This window comes from Mastigoproctus giganteus, chromosome 7 (assembly GCF_048544385.1).
Source record: "Mastigoproctus giganteus isolate SK-2022 chromosome 7, ASM4854438v1, whole genome shotgun sequence".
Lineage (NCBI taxonomy): Eukaryota > Metazoa > Arthropoda > Arachnida > Uropygi > Thelyphonidae > Mastigoproctus > Mastigoproctus giganteus.
The window spans coordinates 44,698,382-44,720,176 of NC_143581.1; the positions used below are offsets into that span (position 1 = coordinate 44,698,382).

General features: G+C 35.4%; 1 protein-coding gene across 2 annotated transcripts in view; it reads right to left on the reverse strand.

Moving 5' to 3' along the window:
- LOC150082857 (5-oxoprolinase) overlaps positions 1–21,795 on the reverse strand; it is a 234,998-nt gene that overhangs the window by 168,923 nt on the left and 44,280 nt on the right. For both annotated transcript variants that reach the window (XM_090376873.1, XM_090376872.1), the window contains exons 11-13: positions 14,899–15,041; positions 8,330–8,562; positions 5,950–6,038 (exon numbers count right to left, since the gene is read on the reverse strand). In XM_090376873.1, coding sequence (XP_090232999.1) covers positions 5,950–6,038; positions 8,330–8,562; positions 14,899–15,041 — 465 coding nt within the window. The remainder of the gene's footprint in view (positions 1–5,949; positions 6,039–8,329; positions 8,563–14,898; positions 15,042–21,795) is intronic.

Below are 21,795 nucleotides of genomic sequence, written 5' to 3' on the forward strand. Positions count from 1 at the left end.
TCATATTTAAAATAAGGGATGTGTTTCAGGTTTAGCAAATGTCAGGCAAAAGTTAGACTTCTAATAAAGTATACTATTAGTTTATAGTATGTCTAATTAAATGCGATTGCAAAGCAGATACAAAGGTGCTTTCAGCTATCACTTCCTTTTGCTTTCAAATTCCTATGAAAAGTATACCAGCTATTGAGAGCCTATTCTCAATGAGATAGTGGGCATGGGTGCTCTGGCAGCCTCCATGGCAGTTGCCTGTTGACTTGACCTGACTCAGAATTTAAAACCTGTTCGTTTTAAATTCTGATTATTAAGTGAATAGCTCAGGCTATCCCTTATCATCAACTGACATAAACCATAGAATACAATTATGTAACATACATGTGCATTTACAAAATAAGCAAATTTGTATATAATAATGAACAAAATCAAATCATCACGAAAATATCTAGATTAGTATGCTAGTACCTTAAACCTTCTATTTGACATATTTATTGAAAGTATTTCAAACCATTTAGAAAAATGAAGAAAAATAAAACTATTAAGAGGAAATTTTTAAAAATTTCTGGTTACTAATTTTTTATTTCTGGTTATATTTTTTCAAACCATGTAATAAAATTAATATAAATTGAATTTTTCTTATCGTTCTTTCTATGACATCATTAATAGTTTTTCCCCATCCCTTTGCTTTTCCTGCAAAAAATTTGAAAAAATTGTTCATAATTACACAAAATTCCCAAGATTCTGAAAGTCAAGGTATATATATTAAACACCAATTTTTAATTAATAAGAGATATTTAAAAGCAAAGTAATTGTAAAAAAAAACTTCAGTGCTGATTAGTTTGTAGTTACCATCAGTTTCTATGTACTCTGCTAATTTATAATCAACCTATACATTATTCTCTGCCACTAGTGTCCTAACTTTATCTGACATCCATTTAGTGCTAAACCTTGAACAGTATCTCTTTTTTAGTACAGTTAGTTAGTTATTTGGTTTTTAGGAGCATTAGCAACTAAGGCCATATTGCTCCGGGATATGCGGTGGTCATTCCCTGATCTTTCCGCATCCTCCGTATTTGGTGGTGACGGGCTCGAACCCCGGTCTAATCAAGAAGCGTGTGCTATGCACTGCTGCTCCTTCCCACCTGGCTATGGAGGTGCCTCTTTTTTAGTACAATAAGCTTAGTAGCTTCTATGATAACTTCCCTGAATGCCCCTCATTTAGAATTTGCAGTTGGTAATATCATCAGTTGGCCCCACTGAAAGGAATTTAAAAACTGTCTAAGACCACGGCAGTCGCTGTTACAAAAGCAAAATCCCTTTTCTTTATCCTTGACAATAGTTCCTGCAAAAATATATTATGATCACTGTACCCTAGTGGGTCCATTATCTGGATATTCTTAATGCATGAAGAGTCACTAATGATAATAAGATCGAGGGTATTGTTTCCTCTAACATGCTGCTGTAGAAAACAGTCATCCAATAAAACCAGAAAATTTCTACTACTATATGAGTGACCAACCCCACACGGTCCAGTTAATATCTGGAAAGTTAAAGATCTCCATTACGAGACATTCTAATCTACTGACCCACTCTACCTGTCTGTGTAGTTATTTATTATACTTATCAAAGTCATTTGGCCTATAATAGACTTACTTTCATTTTTTTACTTTTCCCTCTGTTTATGTCACACAAAAGTGATTCAACACTGCACTAGCCACCCATATCATCTTGGTGCAATGCCTTTAATTCTATGTGCTTTTTTACCAAGAGCATTCATCATCATCATCAGCCATTTTCAATCCACTGCAGGATGAAGGCCTCTCCAGCAACTTTCCAGTTCCTTCTGTTTTGAGCACTGGCCATCCATTTACTACCCACAAACTCATGAATTTCATCTATCCATCTCCGCCTTTGTCTTCCAGGTTTTCTTCTAGCTCCTCTTGGGTACCATTCTGTTATTTTCTTAGTCCATCTGTCATCATGTCTTCGAGCTATGTGTCCTGCCCAAGACTATTTTAGTTCTTTAGTTTTGATAAGAATGTCCTTTACTTGAGTTTGCTGCCTAATCCATGTGTTTCTCTTCTTATCTAACAGTCTCATTCCCAATATAATTCATTCCATTCTTCGCTGTGTAGTTCTCAGCTTCTCTTCCATTCTTTTGGTGAGTGCCCAAGTTTCACTTCCATAAGTCATGGTGGAGAGTATACATTGGTTCATTATTTTATGTTTCAGACAAACTGGGATATTGCTCTTCAGTATGTGACTATATTTCCTGAATGCTATCCATCCAAAATTTATTCTTCTCTTGACTTCCAGCCATTTATCATTATTACAGCTAATAACTTGTCCCAGATAAGTATATGACTCCACCTTTTCAATTACTGCTCCTTCAATCATTATTTCCCTTTCTGTGGCATACTTGTTCATCATTACTTTTGTTTTAGCCATATTCATCTTTAGTCCGAAATCCTTACTAACTATGCATAACTGATTAAGATTTTCCTCCAATTCTTTGGGATCAGGGCTTATGACCACAATGTCAACTACAAATCGTAAATGGTTCAGGTACTCTCCGTTCACACTGACTCCTTTCTGCGCCCAGTCTAATCTTCTGAAAGCTTCCTCAAGGGCAGCAGTAAACAGCTTCGGAGATATTGTGTCTCCTTGTCGAACTCCTTTCTCGATTTTAAATTTCCTACTGTCTTTGTCTAATCTAATAAAGGGGGTAGCATTCTCATATATTTTCTTCAAAATCATAATATGTGGGGTAACTATGCCTTGTCCTTCCAGTGCCCAAAACATTGCCTTATGCTGTATGGAGTCAAATGCCTTTTCATAATCCACAAATGCCAGGCATAATGGTGTTTTATATTCATTTGCTTTCTCCATTAGCTGTGATATTATGTGAAGGTGATCCATAGTTGAGAATCCTGTCCTAAAGCCAGCTTGCTCTTTCGGTTGATTCTCATCAAGTATTCTTTCTAATCTGTTAATAATGACCCTTGTGAACAACTTGTAGATGTGGGATAACAAGCTAATTGGTCTATAATTTCCAATTTCTGATTGTTCCACTGCTTAGGCATCACACCTTTTCTAAGGCACTTTGTGAAGAGCCTTGCCAGTTTTTGTGTTATGTCTCTTCCTCCCAATTTTAACAACTCTACAGTAACTTCATCTTCCCCCCGGGGCTTTCTGATTCTTCATTTTCTTCAATGCATGTTCTACCTCATCAGGAAGAATATCGGGTATGTCGTATGTGTTGCTACTTTGCAATCCATCTTCCCCGCTGCTGGCATCATTCCCTCGCTCCTTGTGTAATTCTCTACAGTAGTCTTCTGCTATTTGAATTATGCCTTCTCTGCTGTTTATAAGTACACCATCGCTATTCTTCAGTTTCAGTATCATTTGTCTTTCTGTATTACTGCTCATGGCTGCTGATTTAAATCCTTTGTTTTCCCTTAATGCTTGTTCTACTTTTCTTGTGTTAAATCTTCTTATGTCATCTCTGAGTCTCTTTCTAATGGCTTTGCATAACTCAGTATACTCAATTTTTTCCTTGTCAGTGTTTTTCTTGCTCTTCATTTTTCATTTTCGGTTCATCATAACAAGTGTTTCTTGACTAATTTTTTCTTCCAAGAGCATTACTCCTCCTCAAATCCCTCCTACCAGTGAGTACAAACTGTACTCACCATATTCAAATTCTGCATCCCTTATGTCCAAGTAGCACTATGTTTCTGACATCCCTACTATGTCTGCATTTGATGACTTAACCACTACTTCAAATTCATTAACTATACTCCTAGCATTAGTTTACAAGCAAGTATACATGTACCTGTTTTTGCTTTCAGTAACCCTAATGTACTCCATGTACTTGCTTGTCCCACAAAGACCTCCAGCAGGCCTTATAGTCTCAGCCTTCTTTGAATCAAAGTTGTTCAGGCACCGCCCAATCTTTTTTTTTCTCTTAGAAAACCAAGGGAGGCATTGAACAGAATGGGTTCATCACAGGAGGGAGAGAACTAAGGTAATCAATAGTTAGGGGTAAAGTAAGATGCCAACAGCCAGCTTTATCTGTGGATAAAGATGCAATAGAATAACAAGAGATCAAAAGACTCAACTCCCATATGGACAAGAAGCAAGAAATACTCTTAACCTTTTCATAATTGATTTCTTATTTATTAATAACTTGTTTACAATTGTTGTGAGCTTTATTATAGAAGAAAATAAAGCTGAAGATCTGGATACAAGCTAATTGCAATATGCTACAGCTCTACCTTAAATGGTATTAGCACATTTATTGGAAAATCAAGGTTCAGATAAAGGAAAAGAATAGAGAATAAGGTGCAATGAGGAATGAAGAGTTTCACTCCTATACAAGAATAAGTTCAGTGATACAATCTGAATGAATAAGGATCAAGGGATATAAAAACAATGGTTTATTTAATTTTTCTTTGTTGTAAAGACAAATTTCATGATGTCAAGAAGAGTCAAGGGACCCAGGTGACATTAGAAAAGAGGTCATCACAAAGTTGTGATTCATCAATTGCTTAAATTCTAACATTTTTATTGCAATATGTTAAACTACACAAAGTAAACAATTTCCTCTTTCAAGGTGTATAATACTATTTATTTGTAATGTAGAGCTACCACTCTTACAACTATCCCAATGGTTCAAAGGTAATTTAATTAGAGTTTGTCAAAAAATGAATGAAGCAGTTTTTAGCTCTTTATTTTTTTTTAGAAATAATAATTAATTGGTAATTTTGTGATTTAATAATTTTGTCATTTTGTCATTTAAATCATTACAGGACTGTCAGGTGCTGCATCAATGGCTTATTTATCCACTTTTTGCACACCACATTATGAATAAAAAGCAATATACATCTTTAAATGGAAGTAATTTTTTTTATAGTACAAACTTATATCATTATCTTCAGTGCAAGAACTATGTCCTCCATAATAGTATAGTGACTTCATCACTTGTTGCTCATTTGGATAGATTTGGGTTCGAGCCCCATTAATGGCTGGAGGAATTTCTAAAGGACTCTTCAATCAAGGCTGTAGTTAGCCAATCTCAGGCAGAAGAAGTAGGATTTTTCAGCCCACCCAACATGCAAATTAGCCCAAGGACACACACTTGTATAGACATAATACACAATGGCACAATATGGGAAAAGTTCCTTGTGTGCTTAAAAGCTCAACAAGAGAAAGAACTATATTCTTTTCAAAGAAAATTATTAATTACATAATTTCCTATTATATAGGAAATGCAAGCCCTATTGCTTTTAATGAATAATCAAGAGCTCTTTAAGCTCTTGATTATTCAATTAAAGATATTCCTTTAAAGATTAGGGTTACTAAAAGCCTCATGCTGGTTGATAACAGCAGTTTTAATTACACAGAGAAATACTTGTATAAAAAGTAAAAGTAAAGTGCAGCCATTATCAACCCACTGCAGGATGGAAGCCTCCTCAACAATTCATGTTGAGGGAAATGGACCATAATCTGCCACGCTGGTCCAGTGCGGGTTGGCAGATCGACCGTATTCAGCAGTCAGGGGCTTGAACCCCGGTCTACTCAAAGAGCGTGTGCTACTGCACTCCCGCTCCTGCCCACTCGGCTACGGAGGCACTGTATATATTTATATACAGTGAATCAGACCATAATGTCATCTGAGATAAGTGATTGGGGATGCTCACTTCCCCAAAAGGGAGCTTTTTCTTAAAGATATCTCCGGTTCTCCCACCACTATCCAATATGATCCAGTGCTGCTCATCAAAGAATGAGAAAAGATAAACCCCTTAAAACAAATTATGAAGAACAGCAATAAACAAACTCCAATCTCTTTCTGCCCTATTCACAATAGCATAAGCAAATCACACATACAAACAATATGATAAACTATTGAAAAAAAAGAAAGAAAAAAAAAAACATGGATCAATTAATAATAAGTACCATTTCTGAACACTAACGTACATGGCTCCTGAGACTCATACACTACATCTGCAAGTGCCATTCCATATGCAGAAAGAATGCCAGCATACCTAAGGAAAATAAAGAATATATAAAACAACATACTGTAATTTAATTACGACATAATCATACTGAAAACTTCACTTTTATTGCTAACTAGCTGACTAATAACAATATTTGCTAACAATGTAAAATGGTTTTTAACCTAGTATTTTCCAAGTTTGCTATTTTAATCGAAGTGTCTGTTAAAAAAAAATGCAAACCACAAGACAACTTGATGTGATTATCACATGATCAACTGCATATCCACATCAGACATGAATGCTAAAGTGCTCTACCGATTGTTCTCACAAAATATTTAGTTGTTGCAACACTGCTCTAGAACTAGATGACAACTGCACATTTTGTATGGCACTATCAGTCATAGCAACATTTTACTAAGATTTTATTAAAATGCAGAATTTGGAGATTTTTTGCACACTAGTTCCTTCTTAATCAGTGTGCTATTTGTGTTACAGCATATGGGGCTCTTTGCTCTCTTGATTCTCCAAGCTGCGACTATGCCATAATTTCTTTTTACTTATTTGTATAAATTCTGCATCAAGAAAAGAAGCCTGCTTGAACCAATTAGCACATTGTTGTTCTCCACTCCAAAACTCTTAAGACTTCAGTGGATTGTAATAATGATGATAATAATAACAGTCATGATGTTGTAGATACCAGTAACTGGAAGGAACTCCAGGTTATACTATTCATTTCCTGCAGTTCTGAAGAATATGTTTTAACAGATGATGATATTATAATTGGTGGTGAGCTTTACAGTCTGAAATCTGTGATGAACTAGTAATGCTCTTGCTGATGAAAAGGAAGTGTGCACATTAAAATCATTGCATCCTCAAAGCAAGAAAATGTGTATATATATATATATATATACATACATACATACTTTATCAGAGGAAAAAAGAGCAAACTGTGAACAACTGCTTCAATAAAATTCTTGAAGCAGTTGTTTAACTTAACAAAATTAAGTTAAAAACAACTTAAATTACATGACCAGTAATATCATCTGAAAAAAAAATAATAATAAATAAATAAAATAAATGTTTTTCCTCTAAACAAACAAATAATTTTTAAAAAATAGACATTATTTAACTATAATAAAATTTAAAAAATTTATTTCAGTCCATCATTTATAAAAATTGAAAAAAAAAAAAAAAAAACCAATAAAGCAGTAAATAATGACACAGGACAACTTCATTTTAAATCTAAAACTATACTATTTTAATCACTTCATTTCATTGTTTTTAATGAGTTAAAAATTAAATTTATACAGCTAGGCCTCGCATAACGTGAGTTCGATTAACGCGATATTCCGTTAACGCTATTTGAAAAATGATACCACTTTTCACTTTACACGATGCAAATTTCCAGTTAACGCGATTTTTTTTTTATGCGATAGTTGAAAAAGATTTGAATCGCGCGTTAAGCTTACCGCGAGTCATACGATCAATAAACAAACGTTTGCCTGCTGCCTGCTCGGTGTGTTCCATCAACCATCGGAAGGAGACGTGTTTGTCTTCTGCTAATAAAGTCAATGCAGACTTGCATTTAAAAATTAAAATTTTTAAATGAGCCAGATGAAAATGTTACTGCGAAGGAGATAATGGTAAAAGAATTAGATGAAATCTTTCGTATCGCATAGAACCTCAAACAAAAGGTTTGATGTTCTCTGCGATATTTATTTCGCCAGGGCCCAGAGAAGATTGTTGTCGGCTATTGGAAATTGATTGATGAAAAGAGAAAGTCAACACTGTTCAAATATTTCCGCAACAGTAATTTCTTCATTGTGTATTTTATGTCAGAGGTTCCCAAAGTTTCTCGGTTCACGGCGCCTTTAATGTCTCAGTAATTTTTTCAAGGCGCACCCAGACCAAAAGAAATACCTAACAGTTTCGTTTAGTAGTTAGGTCCAAACAACTTAATAAGAAATGCTGAAACTGTGAACTACCTCGAGCTAGTAGTTCACGCAGTGTCTGACAGATGTCGAGTATCGCTGTGTTTCCCTCGAAACTTTAAATTTTTCCGCGGCGCACAGTTTAAGAACCACTGTTTTATGCAATAAACATTTAATTCCATAATTATTTTCATTATCTTTTACATTATATACAGTTAAAAAGTTATTTAAAAGGTATTTTTAAAATTCTTTATGGACATTCCAGAAGGTCAAGGACCAATTATAATTTTTCCTACTGCTTATGATATTCGATTAACGCGTTTCCATTTTGCACGATGCACTCGCGGGACGAATTAATCGCTTTAATCGAGGCCCGCCTGTACTACATTTAAAATAAAATTCATTTACCTGTGAATAAAAACTTCAGACATCCCCAAGGACCGTGCTATAGCACAAGCATGTTGACCACCTGCTCCACCAAAGCATGCAAGAATGTGCTGTGATGTATCATATCCTTTGCCCTGGGTAATGGCTCTAATAGGCCTACACATTGCTTCATTTGCTACTTGGATGAACCCCATAGCCACTTCCTCAACAGTCATGTGATCTGATAAACCTGATGCATGCAAAAAGGCATTGACCTAAAATAACAAACAAGTTGACAATGAGCACTGGAAAGCTACATCAAGATATAGTCTTCTAGTGCACTTGAAAACTATATCTGAAAGACAGGTACCTATTGATCTTTAAAGTCTTTACATGCATATACAGTATTCCAAAAATGTGTAAAAATAAAGTAAATATGGATAAAAAATATTATTAGCAACTAGCCACTATTACTAAGCACAGTAACTAATAACAACTTCCACCGTTAACTAGTAAAGTGCAATTTTTGTCCCATTAGTGGTATGGTGTGGTCTCATAGACTACTATAGTTTTTTTTTATACCCAATGTTTGCAAGTTATGTTTTGGTACAATAGCAATATATTTTCTACTATATAAAATGGTACTGAATAACGTTGATAAAAAACTATTTAAATTTTCTTTTTTCTTTTTTTTTTTTTTTCCATTTTAGAGAAAGTGTTAGATAAAATATGAAAAAATTCCACATTTTCAAATTTTACCAATTTTACTGAAACATAAAAGATTAAAATTACCAGTTTATTAAAATGAAAGAAATGGAAATATGGAATAAGAAAAATTATTTACAAATTAAAAATTATACATTAATTATTAGGAAACTCAAAACTGTTATGTAAATAGTATAATAATTAATATGAAACTCATTAATTACATTAATTATTATGAAACTCATTAATTATACATTAATTATTATGAAACTCAAAACTATTATGTAAATAGTATATGTAGTCTGTCAGATTGAAAAAAGCAAAGTTTAAAAATTAATTACACGAAACAAAAGGTGTTAGCAGGTTAAAAAATTGTGAGAATACTGTGAACACATAGTAAGGTGGTCTGAAATGTTCATGGCTGTAAATAAAGTAAAGCCAGCACAAACAGAAAATTTAAATAACTTGAAGTCTATGATATCAGTTAAATAAAATTGCACTGAAGCATTGATTATATCTTTGTTACCTATGTCTTCTGTTTAAGCAAATAAACTAGAAACATTTGAGTACACTTTTATTGAACAGTGTGAACTGTTTATTAATTTCTGTACTCATTCATTGCTTACTAATAAAACTATATTTTATCCACAATATGGGAAAATGTACACTTTTTCTACTGATCAATGCCATTCTTTAGATTTAGTATTAGTAAGCTGATGCAAGAAAGTGAACTTTTTCTGCATCAGCCAAAAAAATAAATAAATAATATAATAATAATGAAAATTAAAATAAAACAGAATATTCATACTATTCCCATTCCCATGAGGTAACATACAACACACTGCCTCCACTATGTTGGGAGGTAATTTTTTTCCAATGTCTGACAACCTACTGCCTATAAATGAACTTCACAAGATCCAATGTTCTTGCTTATACTCCGGCACGACCACCAGGTCAGTGGAGTTTATAATAAATCAATCAATACAAATGTTAATCGTATTTGGCAGTCACGGGCTTGAACCCTGGTCAACTCAAAGAGCGTGTGTTAGTGCACTCGTGCTCCTGACCACTTGGCTACATCAGGAAATCTTCTGTTATTCCCTAAGATTTTATATTTGTGTTGATGATTTCATATCTCACCTCTGAGGAAGAACAGGAATTCCTCATTCATTCTGCACAATCCCTTCATTACCTTAAATACCTCATTTAGATCTCCCCTCAGATGCCTAGTTGTCAAACTTTGCAGTCCACACCTATCAAGCAGTTCTTCATATGTGAATCGCTTTACACTTGTCACTAATCTGGTCATCCTTCTCTAAATCCTCTTCAAAAGTATGATGAGATTAGTGACAGTATAACCATTGCCTTGTAAAGAGCAATAATGGCATCCTCCCTATTAGCAAAGCCCCTATAAATCATAGACAGGCCATTGTGTGCCTTTCTAGCTGCTAGTTTGCACAGCATGTAAAATTTCATGTCAGAGTGAATCATCTGCATCTAAGCCCTTTTCATCTTAAATACTTTTAGCTCCTCTTCCCTGGCATCCTCCCTATTAGCAAAGTCCCTATAAATCATAGACAGGTCATTGTGTGCCTTCCTAGCTGCTGGTTTGCACAGCATGTAAAATTTCATGTCAGAGTGAATCATCTGCATCTAAGCCCTTTTCATCTTAAATACTTTTAGCTCCTCTTCCCTCCTTTAGAAGCATTAAAATTTAGTTGCCATTTTTTTTTTGACCATACTAATCCAGGTCTTTTTGAAGCAACATGGCCTGGCTCAAAATTTTAACTACCATTTCCACCTTCAAATCATGAGCAAACATTGACAGCTTACTTTGGATACCCACCTCAATATCATTTATGGAAATTAGAAAGAGGAAAAGACCTAACATTGAGCTCTGAGGGACCCCTATTTGTTACGCTGATCCATCCAGAAGAATGACTGGTTATGATAACCCTCTATCTCTTATCTTTTAGTCAGCCTACAATCCAGCATAGATTTTACCAGTAATTCCAAACTTCTTTCAGTTTATATAGCAGTCTTCCATGAAGAACAGTATCAAAAGGTTTACTGAAGTCTAAATGTACAGTGTCAAAATTTTTACCTGCATTCACCAGTTTAGTAACTATATCATAGTAGTTTACCAAACTGGTCAGGCAAGCCTTCCCCTTAATGAGCCTATCTCAGAACTATTTCAGATACCACTCTTGTTGAGATGTCTCTGAATTGCATTCTTAACTGTAGACTCCATGATATTTCCTACCACAGAAGTCAAATGTATTGGCCTAGAGCTACCCACCTGCAGGTTCAGCACCACCTTTGTGGATATGGGATATTAACACTTCCCCTATCCAAGGGTCAGGGGAAGTGCTAATGTCCCATATCCTCAAAGAATCTTCCGCTAACAAATGCTTCTCCAAAATCATATCACTTATTTTATAGTAGTTTGATTCCATAACATTTCTCAGACTTTCAACTGTAAATATCAATGAGAAGTAAGTATTCAACTCATCGACCATTACTGCTGGGCTTTCTGTGGATCTTTCATTGCAATCAATTAAGGGACCTATTGGATTTACTCTCTTCTTTCTTGTATTCATATATGAGAAGAATTTATTATTCCTGTTTTTAGCTCTTTTTGCTAGTTCTTTCTTATAATCAGCTTTCACTCACCTTATCCCTATGGTTTTGTTACATATTCTCTTATAATACTCATACAAATTGGAATCATATCATTGTCTGTAACTGTCCCATGCTTTTTTCTTTTGCTCAATCAAACTCCTAATCTTGCCTTCATCCATTTTCATCTTACATTTATGGAATTCAACCACTGATATGAATAGGTTTGCCACTAGAAGGATAAATCCCTAGACATTTCCCACAGTATTTGTAACCAACACAATAGTAGTCACTCTACTTAAGAGTCCAAGAAAAATCTCATTCCATTGTAGTTCCCTCTCCTGAAATTGAATCTCTTGCCCTTACCTTTGACTACATAGGTTTCTTTAGATATAATCCGTTATACAGTATTCTGGTCACTGCCTACTATTGGTTCTCTCATTATCAAGTTTTTGATAGTTAGGCTCCTTATTGACAACAAGATCTTGGATATCTTGGAGAGAGTACAAGCCCCTTGTACTCTCTCGGAAATGCTGGGATAAGTAGTAATCATCCAGGTTGTTCAAAAACTTGTAAATGTATAGTGTACTTCCTGATCATGTATTCAGTCTATAAGAGGTAGGCTGAAGTCTTCCATAATGAGACAGTCATGCTTGACAGCCCATACAAATTGCCTAAAGAGATTTTTAGTCATACTCCTCAGAGTCATTTGACCTATAGCATACCTCTACTACCACATTCCATTTACTACAAGTCATTTCACACAACAGACTCAATATCCACATTACCTTAATCTGATTCGGGGAAGATTCTGTTCACCTCCAAGAAGATTTTGACAGAAGTATGAATCACTCTGCATGCTTCTGATCAAAATGTTCCCTTTGTCCAACTGTAACTCTTCTTAACACACAATATTTACTGAAAAAAAAAGTCTTCATACTGTATATCTGAGTAGCACTATGTCTCCGTAAGCCCAACTACATCAGCATTAGCTGACTTGATCAAAAGCTTAAATTCATTTAATTTTCTTACAGTACTCCAAGACAAATATAGACAAATTAATTTTGTACTTTATTGCTTTTGATACCCCTGATGCACCTCTTATAGTTACTTAAAAGTGCTTTTCCATGGGGTCTTCCATTGCTAAATGGATTCTGCTTCTATTACACTTTCACAGTTTAATGGACACCCACAAGTGCTCTAGAAGAGGGAAAAAATGTAACTTTGTCCCATGCCACTGACCTGAGCCAATCATGTGCAGACTTCCCTAAATTGCAAACTAGCAGTTTCTCTGAACTGAGCATCCTCAATAGCATTAGCAAAATCCTTGCACCTCCTCTGTTTATGTGAATTTTCCCCAATAAACCTTGCTGAATCCCTTAACCTTAGAGGGAATCTACAATGCAAGCTTTCATCATAAATTCTCTCCTGTCACATCTGGCCAGAATTGCAGACACAAGAGCAATTTGACCTATCTCTCAGCACTTTTCAAAGTGACCTTATATTTTAGAGCTAATTCTTCAGTTCATTTTAACTTTAAATTATAATTCCCACATGTATTACTGTGCATTAGATGTGAAGCATGAGATCAGTCATTTGAAAACATGTAAAGTATACTTCTGAAATGATTCCATATAAATAACCCCAAGAACATAAACTCTGGACTTGTGGGTCTGCAGCATTATTCCATCATTAGTTAAGTCAGAAGATAAAGAGAATTGTCTAGAATCGAATATGTATAACATGTGACCATAGGAAAAATCGGAAATGCCTAGAGAAACAGCTAGTCTTTCCAACTTTTACTATGGAATATGTACAGAAATAAGTGACACAAACTATGAGCTACTCTGTGGGCTCATACGGGCATAATCTGCACTGACAATCAAGAATCAGATTGAAGAATGAGATAACATAAGAGTTAGCAGTTGATAGATAGGTTTCTCTTATTACTTTAGAAACAGCTGAAGTTGATAACTGAATGACAAATATGATAAGGATGGGTATAAGTTACAGCTAATATTATTAGCAAGGGACTAGAAAAATCAACTATTTCTTGAATAAGAAGTAAGCAATCTACTCTTGGATTATCCAAAATTGAGCGGCTTAATTAGTAACTTACTAGCAACTACTATCACAAGATTTAAATAAAGCAAGAAATGTACCAACAGGAGTAAACATTACATTCAAGAGATTTAAAACAATAGTCCAACCAAGAAAAGGAGGAACAGAAATCATGAATCTGAGAATAATCATGAAAATAGATCATCACCAAGTTGCAGTCTAAGCTAAATTTAAAGGCTAAATTCCCTTTGAAGGTAGTTTTGTGGGAGTGTTCAGCATAATGACTACTAAGGTCATATTGTGCTCAACAGTTGATGTTAGAAGTGACATAGTTTACTTTTAAATAGTAGGTGTACTATATGCAATTATAGAGATTGATATGGAGAATATAAAGAGCTTCTCTGTGTTTGTATTGTCATTCATGATATGTATTAAGACCAGAGGACACTGCAGCTGTATCAAGATTTCTCTGAAGGAAAGTCAGTGAGGTCTGAAGAATTTTTTTTTCCACCTTTGTTCCAAAATAAAACAGTACAGAAAGGAGAAAGAATGACAAAATAGCAAAATAGAGAATTATGAACTGTTAAGATATTATATATCTTAATACTATAAAAAATGATGATGCCTGATGACATGGGTACTATTTATCTGACAACAAAAGAAACCAACAAATATGTAACTGTGCATTACTATAGCTATAAAATGTTATAACATTTTATAATGTCCACATTGATATTGTCTACAATAATACCCCTTTAACAAATCATATGATGCTAAATGAGAAAACAGAATATGCATAAAAATAACATACAAAAACAACCCAGATTTGACATTTATCCTGGTAAGTATTGGAAATGATGACAACTTATTTTTTTTTTAAGCAGAAATATTATTTTACTTAAAGTGATGAAAGAATATTTTCACCTTATTAAAAATGAGCTAAACGATATTAAAACCATTGTTGCACTGACTTTCATAAATTTCATTCTGCAGAAAATATGCATATACCTTTGAATTCTTTAAGGGCTGTAAATATTTATATAAATAACAGTTAATCTGAAAATTAATTTTTCAATAAGAGATAAATTCCTTATAAGTCAAGAATTATTTAGTACAATATTATCTTCAAACGTAAATTAATTTCTCAGTATGCACTTATTAATCTCTTTTTTTTATATATTTTAGTCTTATAAGTTTATTTATAACTAGAAAATGTTTCTACATACCTTTTCTGTTAACCTTTCAAAAGCTTTCCTAGTTCCTTCTTTATCAAGTGGTTTATCTCTACCTTCTCCAAATATTTTAGGAAAATAATCAGGTAAAATCCTCCCAAGACAAAGATTGGCATCTGTAACAGTTAAAGGACCACCTGCAAGATACAAAGATTTTAAACTTCTACTTTTACATATCTATTTCCATTTCAAGCACTGTTCATGTAGGCCATAATCAGAAAATTTCTTATTAACAATGATGTTCAGTTAAACAATATATTCTAAATAAAAGCAATTTGTTCATAATTTCTAAAAGTAATTTTAATGTCTTTATAGCTTATTGTATTGGAACATTACTGTACAGATAAGGCAGATGACTCATTGGTGGATAAGTAGGTTGTTAGATCTTTCACCATAAGTGAAAGACCTGAAAATCCAGTGATGAGACATGCACAATATGTGAGAAGCTTGATAGCACATGAGGTTTAGAACTCAATTAAATTTATAGCAAAGGCCTTGTTCTATAATAGCTATGGAACATTATTGTGCAGGTAGGATAAGCCTTAGTTTGTATGTGGCTATAAGCAAGTTAAAGTCTGTTATGAGATGAGCTGTTTCATATTGTGGAGGCATTCAATACAAGTTCTCGGTATTGCAATCTTTCATTTACAGTGCTTACTTACCTACCAATTAGGTGCCAGATAACACAGAAATGACTCTATGGATAATGACATGCATTTCACATAAATAGTAGTATACCTCTCTTTTTGGGAGCAGTGCTTTATATTTGAGGTGCTAGGCAACTCCATAATATGAGATTGATGCATTTTGTAAAAAAGACAAGAGGCCTTTGTCTTAAATTTCCTTGACATTGGTTAAAAGTAGCTTAATTATTATCAACCACTATAAGACTACAATATCCTAATCCAGTATGCCTAACAGAATGGTCAGAGGAAAATTTCAAAATTACTATAGAACTGGAAAAAACATCCAAGTTTAAGTTCAGTTACTAACTGTGGTAAGCATTTTTTTTTTCTCCTTTCAAGCAGGGTCAATATTATTTAGCCTCAGATATGGAGGGTGTCTGGCTTCTCACTTGAAAAATGGGCTTTTTATTTGCAGACAGACAAATTGACCTAAGAACTCAACACTGTATAAAATAAAAAAATATTCACTATGATGTGCTGTCCCTAATAGTTTGCTTTCAAAACTTTTATAGCCATATGACTCTCAAATTATAAAACAAAATTATTATATAAAAATTAATAAATTTTTAAAAATGAAATTAAAAAGTTGTAATTTATGATAATAATCATGGTAATGCCATGCAATTTGGTCCTCGAGGCTGTCACAGATATTCTCTCAAGTATGTCAAACTAGGCTTGCTACCTGGAAGTCTAAAATGCTGAAGGAACTGATATTCAGGTGACACTCAAATCAAGTGGATTGAATTTCAGCAACGTCTGGTCATTCTGTGACAACCAAATCCTCTGCTTGCACCTTCACGATGGTAGGACTGTTAGTAACCTTGGGTTTAACTTCCATGAGAAAGTCCTGAAATATGACACCTAGTATACTGGAATTACTACCCAGGTGCAAACCAATATAAGCAGGGGTTGAGGTGTGGTGCACACAATAGAATGCCGCCCCTCTGCATTACCAGGCAATAATAGGTGGTAGATTTAGATCTCATTAAAAAAGGAATCGTCTGCAAGATTTCTTTTCTTCTTTTCCTTGGTCGGATTACTGTTTAAAATCTTCTGATATCTAAGTTTGCCCAGATTGTGTAAGTAAAATTATTCTTGTAGTGATGAAATCCTCTATCCACTTGATATTGATGGTCCACTTCATATCGATGGTTTGACTGTTGATGATCCTGCTCAGATAGCTGACAAACTGAATGAGTATTTTGCATCTATATTCACACATGAGGAATTATGTAGGGAAGTGGAGGACAGATCTCTTGCCAAAGTTATTGGCCACAACTTCTGCCCATCTCTATTCCCACCTCTGTCAAAATAGGATGGTCCTATTGCCAACCCAGCTAAAGATAAGGCTGACCTACTAGCATCCTACTTCTAACTCATGTATAGTGATCTTGGTAAACACACACACACACACGCACGCACGACGCCTCCGTAGCCAGGTGGGCAGGAGCAGCAGTGCATAGCACACGCTTCTTGATTAGACTGGGGTTCGAGCCCATGACCACCAAATATGGAGGATTCGGAAAGGTCAGGGAATGACCACTGCATATCCCTGGAGCAATATGGCCTTAGCTGCTAATGCTCCTTAAAAAAACCAAATAACAAACAATAACAATAACACACACACACACACACACACACACACAACTATAAATTTATTTAAATTTTTGATGGTAGATATAAATTAGTAAAGAATGCCAAGAAAAGCAGCAAAGACTTCTATTCTTACATTACAGTAGAAGGACAGGATTGAATACCTTTGGCCCACTTGGTGTCAGTGAGTTAACTGACAAACTGAATAGGTATTTTGCATCTACATTCGCATGAGTTATTCTTTATGGGAAAGGGGTGTCAGAAGTTTATCAAATTCCAAAGGGGGAGCTAAATGACTTTGTAATAACTGAAAGGAAAGTGAAAGACAAATTTTTGAAGCTGAACATAAAAAAGGCACCTGGGGAGGATGATACCTATCCAATCATATTAAGGGGGAGGGGGGCAGCAAAGGAGGTGAGCAAACCCTTAGCCATAATTATGAGAACATTCTTGGATTCGAGGCAGGTCCCTATGGACTGGAGATGTGTGAATGTATCCCCTGTTCATTAAAGGGGGATAAAAAGATGACATGAGTAATTACAGACCTCTCAGCTTAACATCTGTTCCAAGGAAAATAATGGAGTCACTGGTTAATGCAGGACCCCTGAACAGGAATGCAATTATAGTCACAGCATGGATTTGTTAAGGGGTGGTCTCGTCTAACCAATCTGATAGGTTACTATGATGCAATGACCAAGAAACTGGATGCAAAAATAATATTGATATCATATACTGTGATTTCAGGAAGGCTTTTTATACTGTTGCACATAAAATATTGCTGTATACACTGGAGCAATGTGCCATTAAAGGCAAGTTACTGCTATAGATAAAGGGATAGTTAAGTGCAAGAAGACAGAGCGATTATCAGTAGGCACTGCTCTTCGTGAACTAATGTTATCAGTGGAGGTCCTCACAGTTCAGTGCTGGACTTATTGTTTTCAGTATTTATTAATCATATTTATGAAGGTATATTAGGCTTAATGTCAAAGTTTGCAGATGATACAGAGGTTGGCAGGATGGTTAACGACAGTAATAACGGTATGCTACTGCAACAAGATTTAGAAATATTAGGTTGATGGGTAGAGAAATGGCAGTTGAAGTTTAACATTGACAAATGCAAGGTACTGCATATGGGTAGCAGTAACCTCAGAGTAACTTATCAACTGTGTGGAACTACAATCAGAGTAATACAAAATGAAAAAGATGTGGGGGTAATTGTGCAGTGGGATATGAAATTCTCTGAGCAATGTAGACGTGCTGCCAGGACAGCTCATGGGGTTTTGTTAATGATATACAGAAACTTTGCTAGTAGGGATAAGGAAGTGATTTACCCTTTGTACAAGGCCATGGTTAGACCACATCTAGAGTATTGTATATAGGTCTGGAGGCCTCACTTCAGGAAGGATGTATATCTGCTGGATGCAGAAAGGGCAATAAGATTGGAAGGGAACAAAAGGGTGCTCTAACCTAGAACGGCTTTAGTTGTGTAAATTGCAGTGTCTGGAGACTAGGCACCTTCAGATTGATCTGACTGGGGTGTTTAAGGCTTTGAATGGACTGAGTAAGCTGAATGTGGATGGTATTCTTCCTCTTGCTGATACTACATATGAGGGGTGCCAACCAGACTAGCCAGGTGGGTAAAGTGCTTGCCTGGCAACCCAAAGGTCGCAGGTTCGAATCCCGCCTCGGGCTTGGATCAGAGTAAAATGCAAAAACTTTGGGAGGTGCATTATGGCCACAGAAGCCGATGAGCCAACACCTAACAAAAAAAAAAAAAAAAAAAACACAAGGGGCATAATTTCAAGTTGAGGAAGGATGGTTGCAAAATAGATGTGCAGAAATTTGCTTCCAGCCAGTGAGTAGTTGGCTGTTTGAATATGCTTCCATGTGTTTTTGTGGAAGTGAATGGTTTGAATAAATTCAAAGAACTAGAAAAATTCTTGGAGGGTAAGGATGGGTGAAGTGCATTATTTTTTTGGCAGGTGCTATATAAGCTTGCTTTCTTGCATTATTTGCCACTGCTACTACTAATTAAATTGGTCTATGAGTATGTGGAAATTAGTTTAAATGATCACTGTTTGACTGATGGAAAATTTCTACACATCTGTTCTGCTACTCTGCTTGGCTACCTTGAACTATTAATCATCATCATCATCAGCCATTTTCAATCCACTGCAGGATGAAGGCCTCTCCAGCAACTTTCCAGTGCCTTCTGTTTTGAGCATTGGCCATCCATTTACTGCCCACAAACTCATGAATTTCATCTATCCATCTCCGCCTTTGTCTTCCAGGTTTTCTTCTAGCTCCTCTTGGGTACCACTCTGTTATTTTCTTAGTCCATCTGTCATCATGTCTTCGAGCTATGTGTCCTGCCCAAGACCATTTTAGTTCTTTAGTTTTGATAAGAATGTCCTTTACTTGAGTTTGCTGCCTAATCCATGTGTTTCTCTTCTTATCTAACAGTCTGATTCCCAATATAATTCGTTCCATTCTTCGCTGTGTAGTTCTCAGCTTCTCTTCCATTCATTTGGTGAGTGCCCAAGTTTCACTTCCATAAGTCATGATGGGGAGTATACATTGGTTCATTATTTTACGTTTCAGACAAACTGGGATATTGCTCTTCAGTATGTGACTATATTTCCTGAATGCTATCCATCCAAAATTTATTCTTCTCTTGACTTCCAGCCATTTATCATTATTACAGCTAATAACTTGTCCCAGATAAGTATATGACTCCACCTTTTCAATTACTGCTCTTTCAATCATTATTTCCCTTTCTGTGGCATACTTGTTCATCATTACTTTTGTTTTAGCCATATTCATCTTTAGTCCAAAATCCTTACTAACTGTGCATAACTGATTAAGATTTTCCTCTAATTCTTTGGGATCATGGCTTATGACCATAATGTCATCTGCAAATTGTAAATGGTTTAGGTACTCTCCGTTCACATTGACTCCTTTCTGTGACCAGTCTAATCGTCTGAAAGCTTCCTCAAGGGCAGCAGTAAACAGCTTCGGAGATATTGTGTCTCCTTGTCGAACTCCTTTCTCGATTTTAAATTTCCTGCTGTCTTTGTCTAGTCTAATAAAGGAGGTAGCACTCTCATATATTTTCTTCAAAATCATAATATATGGGGTATCTATGCCTTGTCTTTGCAGTGCCCGAAACATTGCCTTATGCTGTATGGAGTCAAATGCCTTTTCATAATCCACAAATGGCAGGCATAATGGTGTTTTATATTCATTTGCTTTCTCCATTAGCTGTGATATTACATGAAGGTGATCCATAGTTGAGAATCCTGTCCTAAAGCCAGCTTGCTCTTTCGGTTGATTCTCATCAAGTATTCTTTCTAATCTGTTAGTAATGACCCTTGTGAACAGCTTGTAGATGTGGGATAACAAGCTAATTGGTCTATAATTTCCAATTTCTGATTTATCTCCTTTCTTATGCAGCAAAACTATGATTGCATTATTCCACTGCTTAGGCGTCACACCTTTTCTAATGCACTTTGTGAAGAGCCTTGCCAGTTTTTGTGTTATGTCTCTTCCTCCCAATTTTAACAACTCTACAGTAACTTCATCTTCCCCCGGGGCTTTCTGATTCTTCATTTTCTTCAATGCATGTTCTACCTCATCAGGAAGAATATCGGGTATGTCATACGCGTTGCTACTTTGCAATCCATCTTCCCCACTGCTGGCATCATTCCCTCGCTCCTTGTATAATTCTCTATAGTAGTCTTCTGCTATTTGAATTATGCCTTCTCTGCTGTTTATAAGTACACCATTGCTATTCTTCAGTTTCAGTATCATTTGTCTTTCTGTATTACTGCTCATGGCTGCTGATTTAAATCCTTTGTTTTCCCTTAATGCTTGTTCTACTTTTCTTGTGTTAAATATTCTTATGTCCTCTCTGAGTCTCTTTCTAATGGCTTTGCATAACTCAGTATACTCAATTTTCTCCCTGTCAGTGTTTTTCTTGCTCTTCATTTGTCATCTTCGGTTCATCATGACAAGTGTTTCTTGACTAATTTTTTCTTCTTTGGATTTCTTTTTCCCTATATTCTTGGGGGATAAGGATGGGTGAAGTGCATTATTTTTTTGGCAGGTGCTATATAAGCTTGCAATCTATATATTAATCTAGTAATTAATACTATGTATTAATTACTATTAATCTATATACCCCCAAATTATCACTTTTCTGACTCACCATAATATTGAGTCAATATCATCATAAAATATTCTTGCACCCTTTCCATTTAAGAGCATTCCATCTCAATAAAAACAGTATCTTCTGTTAATACAATCATGTGCAAAATTTAAGGGCCAGTCATGTTTTCACCTGTAGCTTCTCATAGGAGTGGTCTGGATATGGAAAAAGCATACCAAAGGAACCTTGTGAGGTACAGAAATGATGAAGGAAACAACACCGACACAACAGAAACAAAATGGTACAGAGGGACTTTATTCAAAAATGGCAACATAGCATTGGCTGCCATGATACAGATGCATCACTGCCAAAGATGGAACAAAGGGAAGAGGTGGTCCTCAGTAGGAGATATGGCCACCCCTAATGTCGATGCAGGCTTTGCACTGCCTGTCCATACTTAGAACA